The 15,941-nt window shown below is 34.6% G+C and overlaps 1 protein-coding gene and 1 long non-coding RNA gene across 2 annotated transcripts; one reads left to right on the top strand and one right to left on the bottom strand.

Moving 5' to 3' along the window:
* Positions 1-210: 210 nt before the first annotated feature.
* Positions 211-14,944, top strand: Bckdhb (Branched chain keto acid dehydrogenase E1 subunit beta). Its single transcript, XM_072008144.1, has 8 exons — positions 211-495; positions 1,284-1,361; positions 1,710-1,912; positions 2,041-2,196; positions 6,048-6,219; positions 7,213-7,358; positions 12,172-12,258; positions 14,394-14,944. The coding sequence occupies exons 1-8, from the start codon at positions 360-362 to the stop codon at positions 14,532-14,534; spliced, it is 1,119 nt and encodes a 372-aa protein (XP_071864245.1). The 5' UTR covers positions 211-359; the 3' UTR covers positions 14,535-14,944.
* Positions 4,719-6,048, bottom strand: LOC139989666 (uncharacterized). The gene is made up of 3 exons (XR_011800378.1): positions 5,806-6,048; positions 5,006-5,105; positions 4,719-4,825 (listed from the first exon to the last, which is right to left on the bottom strand). It is a non-coding gene; the product is annotated as an uncharacterized lncRNA (long non-coding RNA).
* Positions 14,945-15,941: the final 997 nt, after the last annotated feature.

Below are 15,941 nucleotides of genomic sequence, written 5' to 3'. Positions count from 1 at the left end.
TATCTACATCTAACTTGTGTATTACAGCTGCATATAATGCTTCTCTGTAGTTACAAATGCAAGGAAAAATCTAATTCGATAACAGAGGAAAAAGAAATGTAACATGATAAGAATACTTATCTAAAGCAACTTGGGAACTTCTACAGCTCGTGCTGTACTGCTAGCGTCACGTGATATCTTTACATGTATGACACATAGTATCATTAGTATGTGAACCACTGAACAAGGCTTTTACGAAATTCAATATTCAAACGACTATGGGCCCTCGAGTTTTAAAATACGATATTGTATGTAAATAATGATAACATATTAAACCGAATACATTATCGCCACGCTGTATAAGCCGTCATTTCGTTGCGATGATACTTAGTAAATTGTCTACGCGTTTAAACGCGTCTCTAATTCTTAATTTCACGCGAAGATCATCGATGTTACGCGACCATGTCAGGTGGATACAATTCACCTATTATACCGACAAAACCATCATCGTCCCTGGTGAGTAAATACGATTGCTTTTTAATTGTGATTCTTTGACCACCAGTCGATTAACTCCCAAACGTGCAACTTTTTTCGATTTAATCAGTTAAAGACGCGCAATTTTCTTTGGCGCAATTCTTTCTTAGCTATGTAATTATATATATATATATATATTTGATAGTTCTAATACTATATATTACGTTTTTAATACAATAAGATGCAAAGTACAAGATCTAAGAAGGACAAGTTAAAGAGAATACTTATAACAATACTTTTTGAAAATAGAATACAATACTTTTTTATAAATACAAAAACGTGACTGTTTATCGCTAAATATGTAAATTTGTTAAAAAATGTTTCGTTAATCATATCCGTGTCTCACACGGGCATGCGCATTAAGAGGATAAAAATAATTTTTCGTTAATTATTGAGTGAAGATATATTTTTGTTAATCGTTGAATGAATATATTTTTGTGACATTTTCATAAAGATATATTATTGTAATTTAAAAAAAAAAAATTGATTTGTGTAGGTAAAAAGATGAAAATACACGTCTGTGTAATGCTTTTATGTCAGCAATTGAATCGCTAATTTATTACTAATTACAGTAGTTGTGCATTAAATTACATTTGACGTTTCCTGGTAAGAATGATGAGACAAATAAGTAGGCACGAGAGAATATTTCAGTACGGCGTATAAATGAAGAAGTTGAATCGTGAATGGCAAAAAAAAAAAAAAAAAAAAAAAAAACAGTGAAGATGTAATGGCATGTATAACTATATAATTTTAATACAATTATGTTTTAGGTGAAACTGAAAAAATGAATATGTATCAAGCGATAAATCATGGACTTCGAATAGCAATGAAGAATGACCCTGATGCAGGTAATGAAATGTCAAAAATGTTCTCTCTCTCTCTCTTTTTGGATACTCAATGAAATTACTAAGAGAAGTGTGTACTATAAATAATCCTAGTCACTACTTACTAGTTGCTATTAACTGATTTAAAAAATTACTAGTACTGTGTGAAGTTAGAATATTAATTTTCAGAGAGACGAATTAATTTCTATATCAGTTTTTTAAATTGATAAGGTTCTAGTTATAATATGTAAATTACTATAGACCTGTTATCCAATATTAATATCAGTATAAATATTGTTATATACTACATTTGCCCTCATTTACGTGCAAACATTTTACCAATAAAGAACACTGATAATTTTCCTAACTTAGTGATCTTCGGTGAAGATGTCGCATTCGGAGGAGTATTTCGCTGTACGATGAATTTACAAAAGGAATTCGGCAATGATCGAGTTTTTAACACGCCACTTTGCGAGCAAGGAATCGCTGGCTTTGGAATTGGTTTAGCCACCGTTGGTGTGACAGCGATCGCGGAAATTCAATTTGCTGATTACATATTTCCCGCCTTCGATCAGGTATCAACATTTTCAAAAATTTCGATCACTAATTTTCACGAGCTTAAAACCGCTTTTCTAAAGAAAAGAATCCTATCATCGAAATGCATAAACAATTTAATTTGTAATATAAATTATTCTATCTGTAGTTGGTAAACGAAGCAGCAAAATTTAGATACCGAAGTGGAGCAGAATTCAATTGTGGTAAATTGACAGTTCGGACACCGTGTGGCGCTGTCGGTCATGGAGGACTCTACCATTCCCAGAGTCCAGAAGCTTATTTTGCTCATACACCAGGATTGAAGGTATAATTTGTTAGTATTAAATATATTAAATTAAAATATAATATAGATATTATGAAACATGCCTTTTTCTATTACTATCGGAGGTATTAAGCTATGGTTAAACTGGATGCATTTTCTGATGAACTAATGTTCCAAAGAATAGACAAGAGAAATAGCTTGATATTTTCCACTATTTTATTGTACTATATGTACTATACCACATTATACTGTTCTGTATGAAGAATATACTGAGGTGGTTATAACGTGTAGGCGTATTTAACAAAGTAACGAGTGGATGAATTTGTAATAGTCAGATGTATTATGATACTATACCAATCGAAGAAAGAATAGGGAACGTGTTCATACATTTATATCAACGGATGTTACTACAAAAAGTTAACCTTCTTGTGTAACTGTAGCTAAAAATTACAAGAAACAGCAATAACAATTTAAACCTCGTAACTCAAAACAACGTTAATATTCAAAGGCACAATAATAAGAGTCTCGTCCAGTTTTGAATTTTCCGTTTCAACTTGAAACTTTTTCTACGGCCATGGGCCGTTACAGTACAAACTGTTGTTCCGTAGAATGAAACATCCGAAGATCGATGCAGGTATTCTCATAAGAATTGTTATATTTAATTGTTCTGATGTATCCGTTGGAACATTAGTTTATCGGAAGGCATATCCATAGTAGCTATAATCTGATTTATCACGATTATAGCAAAGAAAAACATATTTTATGGTATCTATTATATTTTAATTCATTTATGCAACATTAATATATTTATATAACTTTATAAAGATTTATGAATATGATACCACAGACACTTACTTCATAATAAAGTTCTATGAAATTCAAATGATTATTGAGCAAATATGAAGAAACATTCAGTAACGAAACAATATTTGAAGACGCCACAAAGCATTGTACCATAAGTATGATCTCCAATGGCGCGTAAATGTTGGACTATAGAATATTAGATACAAATTCTTACCTTGTAGTTGATAATTTGATTGGATTCAGGTATACGTGGTTTCTTGGCACGCAAATGAAGCACATGAAATACAATATTCCACTGACACACTTAAAAATTTAGTTAAAATTAGATAAAATCGCGACGAACTATGCAACGACATTTTCCGACCAAAGATTCCGCGCGCAACATCATTGCTACGAGGTTCACACGAATTAAAACAAGGAGGTCGGCGCTGATTGGCTAAAAATATTGTCAACTTAATGGTGGTAAATTTGATTACAGAGAACGAGTTAATAGTTCATAATTTACTAACTATCATAGTTTTATTGTATATTTGTATTCCAAATAATTGAGCATAACACAATATAATAAGTTACAGAATATTTCAAATCAAATTATTCTTATATCGAATTATATTAAATTACATAATAGTTTTCAATATGTAGATATACATATACACTGCAATGTCATATGCACGAAATAGAATGTAAATTTGTGATTTCACATATGTCTGTATTGTAATATATCATTACATTCATATTACTTTTGATGTTAATGCAGGTTAAATCTCAGACAAGGTATAAAGCAGAGCTAAATATTGACGTCATAATGATGGTAAAAAGAAGGTAAAATTTAATTAATATTAACACAAATATCATAAGGATATAAAAAATTCTATATTTCGTCTACAATAATTATTCATATATTCATAGCCACAACCGATTATAATTCCAGCAACTATTAATGTTATCACTGTTGAGTTAGTGTCAAAGTTCTTTAGCTTTTATTGATGAGAAAGCTCTTTGTGTCCTGTAGATTACAAAGTTCTTCAGCTCACGTCGATAACGAATACTTTCCTCATTCTTAGACAGATGTCTCTATCAGATACAATCGCCCACCGAAATAATTGATCCATTGAAAACAATAGATCAATGATACAGAGAGAAACTAGCCACTTTACCTCAATAATCATTCTGGCAATAATTTCTTTCTTTTTGTTTACTATAACGTTTCTCATTTAATTCGCAACTAAATAATTTGTAAATTTAATCGCCGGCTATTTATCGCGTTCAGATTGAAACGATCACGGAACAAATTGATGACGAATGAATAGAAACGTTATAAAAAGTTGAAGAGCATCCAGAATGGATTTCTATGCTCAAGGATATGTACGAGATCCTTCATTGTCGAGTTCGCTTTTATTCTATAGCCATTGACTCTTAACTTTCTGGAAGAGATTCTATGAATATTGCACGACGCACGTATCTACGTATGCATGAGGAAAGTTTTCCTCGTACACTAACGTGTCACTACCGACACTATACATCTCGATTACATGAACAGCAGTGCGCAACATCGCGTCGACATTTCCTGAAGCTGAGAGATCGCACGCTCTTCGTCGCGCGCTTTGACATAGTACACCAACCGTGGAAACAAACCTGCAACGTAATAAAACGTATGATGCTAGCATATAGTATTAAATCGTTTGGATAGTTCGGAGCGAAATTAAAAAAATGTTTAACATTTTGTTAAATAACGTATATATTGCCTTTTCCAGTGGTTCTTTTTGAGAAACTTCTTATTCTTTCCAGCATAGAATTCTTTCGAGTAACTTTTACTTGAAATTCTTCAAATTCGTAATTAATAATTTTAAGAATCTTATTATAAAACCTGGAATAAATATACGTGTAACAAATGGGAATAGATAATTAATTCTTCCTTAATTCCTTTTAATATACAATTATCCATGTACGATTATAATTCAGCAATTTTATTCGATTATTTTTTAGACTATGAATTGTTAAAGATGCTACGAATTTTTCAAACAAAGAAATACATTCTATCGCTTACCTGTTTCAAACGGTACTTTCATCGAACTTTGAATTTCATTAACCAAAGTGCACGTTATTTCGTACTTCTCCTGAGTCAAGCGACGTTACTCTGCATTCTCCTATCATTTTTGTTGAGTTATTGAAGAGAAACATTTGATAAAGTATATTTTGTTTACGGAAGATGGACTATTTTTTGGAAAGTTTAAAGGAAAGATAGAAAATTGTTTTCTTGATAGTATGGAAATACTTTCATATATGTATTTTGGATAAGAATTTATATAAATGGTTTGGCTTGGTCTTAATTATTTTGAAAAAAAAGCTTCGTGTTTTAATGCGTATTTGATTTAACGCAATGGAAGGGATAGTTTGATGGACATTTCCAAGGAAAACGGATTGTACCCTGGCACACAATCATTCAATTCCTTCACTTTAGACCTTCGAATTTCCTTACGTTCATTTATGAAGTGAAGGTTAAATTATTGCGTATCTTTAAACAAAACTACGGAAGTAATATTGAAATCCTGGTGAATCCTCGCAGTAGATCGAAGGAACTTTAAAGAAGAAAATAACAATTTTATAGGAACACCAGTACAAATTATAACTGAGGGTACTATCGTCGAACACGAAGTACTTTGACACTTTCACGTTTTATATCTAAAATTTTTCGATTTACCAGTTGTCCAATTTTCAAATTCCAGAGCCTAAATTTCCAATTTCCCAGTCCTTGAACGTCAAACTTCGTGTCTCGAAATTCTAAAGTTTTCAAATTACCAAATTGCCAGCTAAACGCGGTTAAAATCGATAACATATGGTAACCACCGTCCATAGCCTTTCCATAGAAACCTCAAGGCCGTTCTGCACACCAAAAAGACAGATCAAACTCACCTTACATCATCCGAAAGAATCAAATCGCAATTTTCACCTACACATCGTTCTCAGTATCGAGAGACCGTCGAACAGGATAAGGTCGCTCTTCTCCGAATTCCAGGACGTAATCACCGATTGCATGTGCACGACCGGTACACGGAGAGAAATGAAATGTAACCGAACGTCCTTTTCAGATCGTTATGCCCCGCGGAGCGAAACAGGCGAAAGGTCTTTTGTTGAGCTGCATAGAGGAACCGGATCCCTGCATCATGTTCGAGCCGAAAATATTGTACCGTACTGCGATCGACGATGTGCCGACAGCTCATTACAAGATAGAGATCGGCAAGGCTGAGGTTGTGAGAGAAGGTAAGCGTTACAGGAAGGAGCAACGAGTCTTCTCTGGACAAGTTTCACTTTGAGACTGCGTAACAATACCATGGATCACGTTTGATCATTCCTCGCGCGTAATGTAAACCGCTATTTCTTTTTCGTACATTCGTACGATCGATGGACGATCGAATCAAGATCGTGATGAAACTTTCACGAGTTTGCGGACAGGGAATTTATGGCATCGTTATGCTATATCGTCGACGATTAATTGACCGGATAAATAATTCGTTACACGCTCGTGAACTGCTAATTCGGCGCGAATGATCGATAATGAACGGTTATTGGTTTGTATACAATGTGTTCGTCACAAGCGAGAAGTTTTTTAACGGGCAATTGTTCGGCCATGAATTACTTAAACGAACTAAGAATTTTCTGAAAGCTTTGAATTTACGAAGAAGTTTATTTTGAGTGATTTTCGAGAACACGTTGATAGTTCCATTTCTTGATCTTCTTGAGAGTCGAGCGCGTTGATTAATTTTTGGAAATAATTACTTTGCACTTGTCTCTATATCATACATATCGATTTACTAAAGTATTGGTTGGTGAATTATTGTAAAAGAGGGCTCCGCCGATATTTAGTGCAAATTGGACGTCTCTCGCTGCTCTTGTGTTTTCTAATAATTTTACTATGAACCTATTATTTCATTCGCATTACCTTGTAACCCGTTATAAGATTAAAAATTTCTAGTACGAAAGTTGCATAAAATAAAATGTACTACGATATACAGGTTGACAAAGTTTTATGGAATAAAATGATCTCTGACATCCCGTATAATATTCATCGGTCGCGACCGTCCTTTCATTATTCGATCGATGGAGTGGCACACGCGATGACCGGTCTCCTGAAACAGGATACCGGCGACACTGGTGTATATACTGACTCTTATAGAGAGGACGCGGCGGGCAATTGCGAGAGGCGTAAGGTGAAACGAGGCAAGCGGCGTTACAGGTGTGTGGATTTGCACGTAGGTGACGCGGTGACACTCGTGGGCTGGGGTACTCAGGTGCACGTACTGTTGGAGGTGGCCGATCTTGTCCAAGAGGAGCTCGGGGCGTCCTGCGAGGTGATAGACCTCGTTTCTATCCTGCCTTGGGACACGGAACTCGTTTGCAAGGTAATTTCGTCATTATAATTCGCTACGTTTTCTTTTCTATTCCTTTTTTTCTTTTCTTGCATCTTTTTCTTTTCCATCGCGTTTAACGCAACCGGATCGTTTGCATGCGTTACGTTTAAATGCGAGACTGTTACGTTTGCGCGGCTATTACGTGGGTTCGTGTCCTTCGTTGATATAAGAGAGAGAAAGAGAGAGAGAGAGGGAGATACGCGGTATTTTAATCGTACGATTCGTTCGTGGAAAGCAGTTACACTTGGGCAACTTGTGCAGGAGGGTTTGTGTTTCAGGACCTTTTAAATCGTCTCATTTTTTAACGAATAATTTTCTTTGGCGCTACTGGCGGAGGAAGGTTCGTGTTTTAAAAAATATTGTTTCCCCTCTGTTGGATAATGTGGTAGAAATAGATTGTATAGTATCAATGATACAGGAATTAAACGAGGTTAAGGATGAAAATGACACGAATCGTACATTTGTACCACTTTAACAATTATCAACGAACAGTAATCGGAATTTACTTTATGCGGCAATAAATTGCGAATGTTTATGCAAATTCAGATCTTTATGAATACAGTTAAAGGAATGCAACTTACATGAAAGTTTTATATATTCTAGCATATTGTGTGTATTCTACGTGCTATTATGTATGTATAAATTTCCCATAAAAGAATAAACCTGCACAGTCTATAAATGATGGATATTCATAGAAACGAAGAATAATTAAACAGGTAGAGAAATAAAGAAGTTAACGTATCAAGGTGTAAACGAGAAACATTTATCTTTCGAGAGAAACTAGAAACGATTCATTGTATCCCAAAGCTGTTACAGAATTTTATTGTCAGATATTATGCTCGTAGAAAACATATTTTTTTATCCCTCCATATTAGCATACAGTAATTATACATCGAAATATTATTTCGATTAATTTTTTTTACCGTTTCCTTTTAATGCGAAGATACCGAACTACAAACGGTGACTTTCTTTTCAATTAGAAAACGAAAGATCTCGATTTCAAGACGAATCTTTCGAAATCGGTCGAAAAAAGTTAGCGTTGCTTTCTTTCTTGTGGAACGTTGCGAAATAATTGCGAAATGTAGATATACGCGTTCACGTCCATTTTTATTTGCGAAATCGGTACCACCGCGAATAATCCAACGCGATCGTCGCTGTTTTAGCGCCTCTCTCCTTCGATTACCGGCTCATTAAGCCTCTCCTCCACAGCCTCTCTCCGCCTATCGAAAATTCAACGCGAGTTCACTGCGCTCTTGCATAATTCCACGAATATTGTTAGCGAAACTTTACGAGCGAGTTACAAATTATTTGTACCGACTAATTTCTTGCATAGTAATAAATTTGGTAATAAAAGAAGCAATAAATTCTGGTAAATTCTACAAATTAAGAATTGGTTGGCATTGCTTTATTCGACTCGTAACATTGGAAAATCCTAGAAATTCTTTACGTCGCAACAGTTTATAACCTGTACATTGTCTGTTCGTTTAGCTGTTAATTTATTAATATTTTAAATACATATGGATCTTCATATTCGCTTGTCTTTCGACTTTACGATGTCCTCCGGTTTATATTATACAAAAATGCACATAAACGATAATAGTAATATCAAAAAGTAATAATAACTAATTCATTGACATTATTAGTTAATGAATCCGATAGTTTCACAAAGAGATGCAGATATAATATTATTTAATAATACTATTAGGTTGTCCGAAAAGTTTCTTTTGTTTCATAAGATGATAATAGATGAACAACAATTTCTGTTTTATATTATTTTATTGAATTAGGTATGATCAATTTCGTTATATTTTTATTATTATGTTCGTGCATAATTCAATAAACTAATATAAAACAAAAAACATATTTCCTTATAAAACGAAAGAAACTTTTCGGACAATCTAATACAATTAGAAACCTCCCTGTATTGCATCGTTTGTATCAAACAACCGCCAAATGTTTGCCAAGATTATAACTTTATTTATTAATAATATCTAAAACGTTCGAATCATTTGCTCGAAGCAAAATACACTTGAAATATTTACTTATCTATTTAACTTGAAAATATTGAATATCCCCATCGTCACGTTGATTGAAATTTTCAAACACAGACAATATTCATTCACACAAATTATTCGGTATCGTTGTTGTTATCAACCGAATCTCAAATAAAATTCACCGAGCGTTTACTTACTCATTTAACATCGAAACGCTAAACGTCGCGTTGTCACGTTGATTCGAATACACGAACGAGAAGGCAACATTCACTCGTCCGAATTACGGCACACCGCAGTACGGCACGACGCTAATATCGCGCTGATTTATGCTAATCGATCTTTAGTTTAATGATATGCCGATTGTACGGTATGCACCGGCTGCTTATGTGTGACAGTATTATACACAGTAACTCGCGTGAACCAGCCCGCTGCGTGCTAGGTGGCGAGCGCAATTGTAAACCCGTTTCGCGTAATTTCGATACGTCGATGTCGATGATATTTGTCGCGAGATTCTCCTGCGATAAAGTCAAAGAGGGAAATTATCGTACTTTCTTGTTATTCGTTAACTTTTAAATTCGAGATTTCGAATTTTTCGATCTTCAGATCGAAAGCTTCTCTATCTTTGGATTCTCGAACGCCGAACTTTCGAATTCCTTCTCAAATTTCGAATGTTTCGATCCTCGAATTTCAAGCTTTTAATTTCTAATTCCCCGATTTCCAAATCTTTCATTCTAAATTCCTTGATACTTAAATTTGTGATTTTAGATCCTCCGTTAAATTTCGAATCGTAGAATTTTTCTACCGCCGAATATCAAACTCCGAAATTTCCAATTTTCCAAATTATCGAACTTCAGTCTTGAAGATCTTTCCCAAACTTACAAATTTCAATTACCAAATTGACAGCTAAACGCAGTTCGGAACCTAAAACGTGGGATCGGTGGCTACATAAAACAAAGCAGCCATCGTTCACATACTTTCATATGTTTTGTCAAGGCCATTCGAACAGGATATTTGTCGCGAGATTCCCTTATTAGCGGATAAAATCCACTCAGAGCATAAAAGGCATCGTATGGTTTCCGAAAGCCATGATTTTAACAGGCGGTAGAATGTAAAGAAGCCTGATCGTGAAAAATACTGAACGATAAGGGGTTAGAGTGGTTATATGGAAATTTAGTTTTCGTTTATTTAAACGAGTTTAAGAAGCTTAAGAAGATCGTGAGAAATGGAAACTGATAAGGATTCGAGTGGTTGTATAGAAATTTAGTTTCTGTTTATTTAAACGAGTTCTAAAAGATAGAGAGAGAAAGAGAGAGAGAGAGAGAGAGGGAGGATTCATGAAGATTGGATAATGTATCTCGGATAGAATGCAACGTTCTTGCGGCGAACCAGCTCCGCTGGTGGCATTAGCCCATATCGGCAAGAAAAGGTCCACAAGAGTTAAGACTGTGCTTCTTGTAACTTAACGAACCGATTAAAACACCATGTAATTTATTCTGCTCGCCACCCTTGTAATTACGTTCTCAGGAATAATATACTGGTTTTGGAAGTTTGACGAAGTATGCTAAAACACCAAATTCTGTTTTTACAAGAATTTCTTTACGCGATTTCGATTCAGTACTAATGAAAAGGAAACAAAAATACGCTCAATTTTCTTTTCACGTATAATACATAGTTTGATCTAACGTGGTACGAACATCTTCTGAACGTAGTTATTTCCATCCGAAATTATCATTATTGTAGATATATGTTTCTTAGGATTTAAGGGTTCCATGCTCTGTCCGCGTATAAGTTATTGCTATTCCGACCAATATGGGACGGTGCGTAAATCATCCACGAATTGATCTGGGAAACAGCTCGCTCTACCAAACGAATTACCCTCCGTGACACGTGATAGCGTGGATGATTGTGGGTAGTCATGTTTGGTCTATATTCGACATTACGGATGGAACCATCCGTTGCAATGACTATGAATGTCTAATTGCTGATTTCATAATTGGACGTTTCTATAATACCAGCGAAGATGTGTGGAAAGGGATCGAGTTGCTCGAGTAAGTGATGAGATTATCCTTCGACGAAATAACAAGCTGTGTTAGGAGAGGCATTGATGTTCGTGCTTACGGTTCGGGATATAAGCGGGTTAGTTCAATTATATATGCTATCGAGGGATTGTGAATGGGACTGTGGAAATTGTTTGACATTATCTTCTGTGCAAGGGTTGATATCGTAATATATTACGAAAATTACATATACAACATCGTAGGGACTCTAGAGTAATTGGATCGAATTCCTCAAAATAAGAAATATTTCGATACGAGCCATTCGGAAGTTGTCGATTTTAAAACTATAATATATGGTTAGTGGTTAACTTTATAAAAATCAAACAATTTATCTCTATAAACATGATCAATTGGTCTTCTATGTATCTTACATTGTCTTTTGCAGATTATTCATTTTCTCTTGATAATGATTAATGGTATTATTAAGGTATCAAACCTCTACAAACTGCCTAATATCCTTATGCACATACGTGTAATAAATAAGGGAACTATGAAACCTTAATATATCCTGTTGCCTTGTATTTTATCTTACTCAGAAATGGAATAATATAATTTTGATATTTTGGTATTAGCGTGTATATATTAGAATATCAGAACACTAATTTCTCATTACTCTAATATATCGTTGAATTATTTCCAAATGTAATTACCTGAATGTTACAATCGTGCGAAATTATTTCGAAAGATTAATACCAGACAATCTGTGATTTACACGCGATCGTTTTACTTTAATAATGATACACAATGTTACAGTCGGTGAAGAAGACTGGCCGCGTGGTAATCGCCCATGAAGCGCCGCTAACGAGTGGCTTCGGAGCAGAAATAGTTTCAGTCGTTCAGGTAAGTAAATGTTTCCTCGAAAATGGTATGACATAACAGCGTAAGCGAAATTGAAACTCTGATTACCACATTTCAACTTAAATCTCGTTCAACTGTGACGAAGAGAGATTACACTAAGGAAGAATCAAAAGTATTTGAACGTAAACTGCCAATTTGTTAGATCGTTTCGTAAGTTCCATTTACCACGTACGTTGTGTCTATTATCTTAATTGGTATTTCATTCTTACCAGGCATATATTTCAAGAAGATTCAGAGAGTCGTGAAAATTTGTGTCATTGTATACTTCATGTATTCCATAAAATGAAAATTAAAACGATAATGACGACTGAAAATATTAATTCGATTTATCCGCAAGCTCTATATTTTCAAACGCGACAAACGATCGTCTGGTTGTACGAAAATTTCTATAAAAGTGTGCGGCATCTTTTCGAACGAAGAAATATTAAATAAATCTTGAAATTGAATAGAAAGTGAGATACGTGATATTGAACTTTTATACTTTAAAAAGGTTAATAAACTCATAAATTTATATAGCTGACTTTTAAAAGTGAAAGACTAGGAATAGATATACAAACGGAACAAAAATAAAAGTCAGATTTACGAGATATGCGTTGATAAACGAGGAGGAAATTTTTATTAAAAAATGTTGATTAAACTCTGAATCGTAGATACATGTGTGAGATTGCGATGCGCAACTTAATTTCCAAATGGAACTACGAATACAAAACGGAAAAGACTACGTTGACAATTGAGCTCGTAATGGCTCAATAAAAATATTAACGATTCGACTCAAAATGTTAAAGTTTAATAGAAACCGGCGAACCTTATGAAACGATCTAATAGATCGATCCAAACATTATGCACGTATAAGGAAGTTGGAGCAAATATCAGAGCAATTAGGCCATGTTACGCGAAATAACTGCACGTAATTCCAATCGAACGGTCGTATAGACACAGTTGACAGATAAACGGAATTTTATTCCAGTTACGAAATTATTTACACGTAGCGCGTGCACGGTGCCAAAATCCATTAGATGCATGTTCAACGCATTGTTGGAATGTGGCAGGATATCATTACGCGTATTTTCTGTTACGTCATGCGCACACTTCGTGACGGTTCGATACGCTTCAGCTTGCTCAGATGTACAAACCTCGGCTGCCTTGCAAAACTCCTATACCTAGCGCTAAATTAGCAAATGGATAGTTCGATCGTTTGTAATTTAAACATTCGCCTAATAATACGATCATGTCTGTCGTTCGACGTGACAAAACTGAGAAATGTAGTCATAACTGTCATTAATCTAAATACCTTTGCAAAACTGTTCTCACTCGGTTAATTAAGTTCTCAAATTCTTCCTTTTACAGGCTTCATTTGTATCAGACTGGTGCATACGAAATGTCGTTTCTTAAAAATAAAAGTTTAATCGCACGTAGTTTCCTGAATATATGCAATCGATATAATTTTTACGTAATTCAATGCACTTCTTCGATGAATTCATTATTTCAGATTTATGTGAATTACCAGTTCTATAATTCAATAATTTTTTAAACAGAGATATCGTGGCTGCTTTTAAAATAATGTGTACATTAGAAAAATTGTTCAGACGAATCGTGGGAGATTTTTAAGTCTTCCCAAATACTAAAATTTGGTTCTTGTGCCGAATTTAATCACTAATAGCGATTTCCTCTTGTAGACCTTCCATTAGAAAAATTCTTCTGACCTTTTACTTAAAATTCTTGCACTCTTTGAAGTATATAGTAATTTTCTACCAACAATATTCTCCAGAAACACAATCTACAACAATTGGAAACATTGATTAACTATGCTATACATTTATTACATATTGCTAACTTAAATGTTAACAAATATTAGTAATTTAACAAATTTACTAAATTCATACTTCCCTAACATTAGAACTAGCGATGACCAAAGTATAAAACTTGTGTCAAAAAAATTGAAGTGGGAGCCGTATAGGAAATTATATAATTTCACAAAAAGAAAACAAAATTTAATCCATGTACTTTACCAAAAATCCTAATGCAATATAATGACTTAATAATCTATAAAATTTCAAAGAAAAATTATGGTTAAATGAGAATATAAAAGAGGAGTATAAAGAGTATTTTCAATGCAGGAAGAGTGTTTTCTACATTTGGAAGCTCCGATACAAAGGGTCACAGGCTGGGATTGTCCATTTCCGCACGTTTTCGAACCATTTTATCTACCAGACAAGTGGCGGTGCTTCGCGGCAGTCAGAAAGATCCTGAAGTACTGAAGAACCAGGGCTATTCTACTTAAGAACTTGTCGCAGTAGAAGACGCCAGAAACCTGTTGCCTCTGCGGACATTACCCCGCGACAACAACACGCATGAGTATCGATTTTTGGTCTCCTTTCGCCTGCTTAAAAATCAGTCCGAAGAATTTCTGTTTCATCATTCTTGATAGGATGATTCTATCGATATACGTAGTTGGTTTTAATTAACCGGTCTGTCAGCTGCTGTTTGATTATCAATGATGTGAAACTTGATTGAAAAGAGGGGCAATATCAAGATCGAGTTACGTTGTTTATTGTGTAATGTACATTTCGACGATAACATTTCAGAGGACAAATAACACGATATCATTTGCGTTGTAAACTTGCGTTATATTATTGTATAAAAAATAAAAGATAATTTTTTCGACAAATGTATACATTGTTTTTAATTGTATGTAAGAACGATGACGTAGCATGTCAAATTCGTAGAATTCATAGCATGTCAAATTTATTTGTAGATCTTCTTTGTCATCAAATCAAAATAGAATATCAAAATCGTAAAAACAAATACAGTATGATGTATAAATGAAACATGATATTAAATAATAAATCACAAGGTAAGAGTATAGTACAAGGAAAATTACCTAATACCGCATAAATAGCATTGTTTAAGATTGCTATCTTTACTAAGCTTCGACCGTCTTTCATTGACTATTTTCTAGTCTTCGTTTCGACCAACGGTCTACTTAAAAAAAAAAAAAAAAAAAAAGAAGAATAAAGAAACACTTGGAAATATAGAATATATGCAACACAAACATTAATACCTTTTCTGTATTTTTACTACAAACAGTGGTTTGTTATCGGAGGTATTTTAAGAATATGAGCAAATACTTTTTATAATCAGTGTGCACAATCGTTCCTCGCACATAAACCTAAAAATATTAATAAATTAAAAATACCAGCATACACGATCTTACATAATAGATACGTGAATACAAAAGCACCCAGAAACAAAACTACCAAATATTAGCCTACAACGTTGTAATATTCATCCACCTCCTAACAAACAGATTCAAACCAGCCAACCATAGTATCATACGATATATATCAGGACGAGTTCAATCTTCTTGTCTAACCAAACGTGAAACCTCTCAGTCCATCCAGGAGACGTTCTACGAGTCGCGTCGAATTCTTGTTTAGGCCCGTTCCTCGGTTTCTTTAACGGAGAAGTTGAAAGAAGCTGCGGGTGCAGCTTTCATTGTTCGGTTGGACGTCGATTAGCCTGTCCCTGGCCCAATTCGACGTGGCCAGGCGCGTGAATATTCTTCTGTTCGAGTTGAACCTGCCGTCGAAAGATGATACACTGAACACATGGTGACCGGTGGTGGCGACAACGATGGCGGCGATGGCGTGGCACCAAGGAGTCCC

Source organism: Bombus fervidus, chromosome 8, assembly GCF_041682495.2.
Source record: "Bombus fervidus isolate BK054 chromosome 8, iyBomFerv1, whole genome shotgun sequence".
Classification (NCBI taxonomy): domain Eukaryota; kingdom Metazoa; phylum Arthropoda; class Insecta; order Hymenoptera; family Apidae; genus Bombus; species Bombus fervidus.
Note: the sequence above shows the minus strand (reverse complement) of the source record. Positions and strands in the feature narration are given on the sequence as shown.

Coding starts and splice junctions, on each gene's coding strand:
- Bckdhb (XM_072008144.1), top strand. CDS start 360: ATGATACTTAGTAAATTGTCTACGCGTTTAAACGCGTCTCTAATTCTT. Junction 1,913..2,040: donor TATTTCCCGCCTTCGATCAG/GTATCAACATTT, acceptor TTCTATCTGTAG/TTGGTAAACGAAGCAGCAAA. Junction 7,359..12,171: donor ACACGGAACTCGTTTGCAAG/GTAATTTCGTCA, acceptor ACAATGTTACAG/TCGGTGAAGAAGACTGGCCG.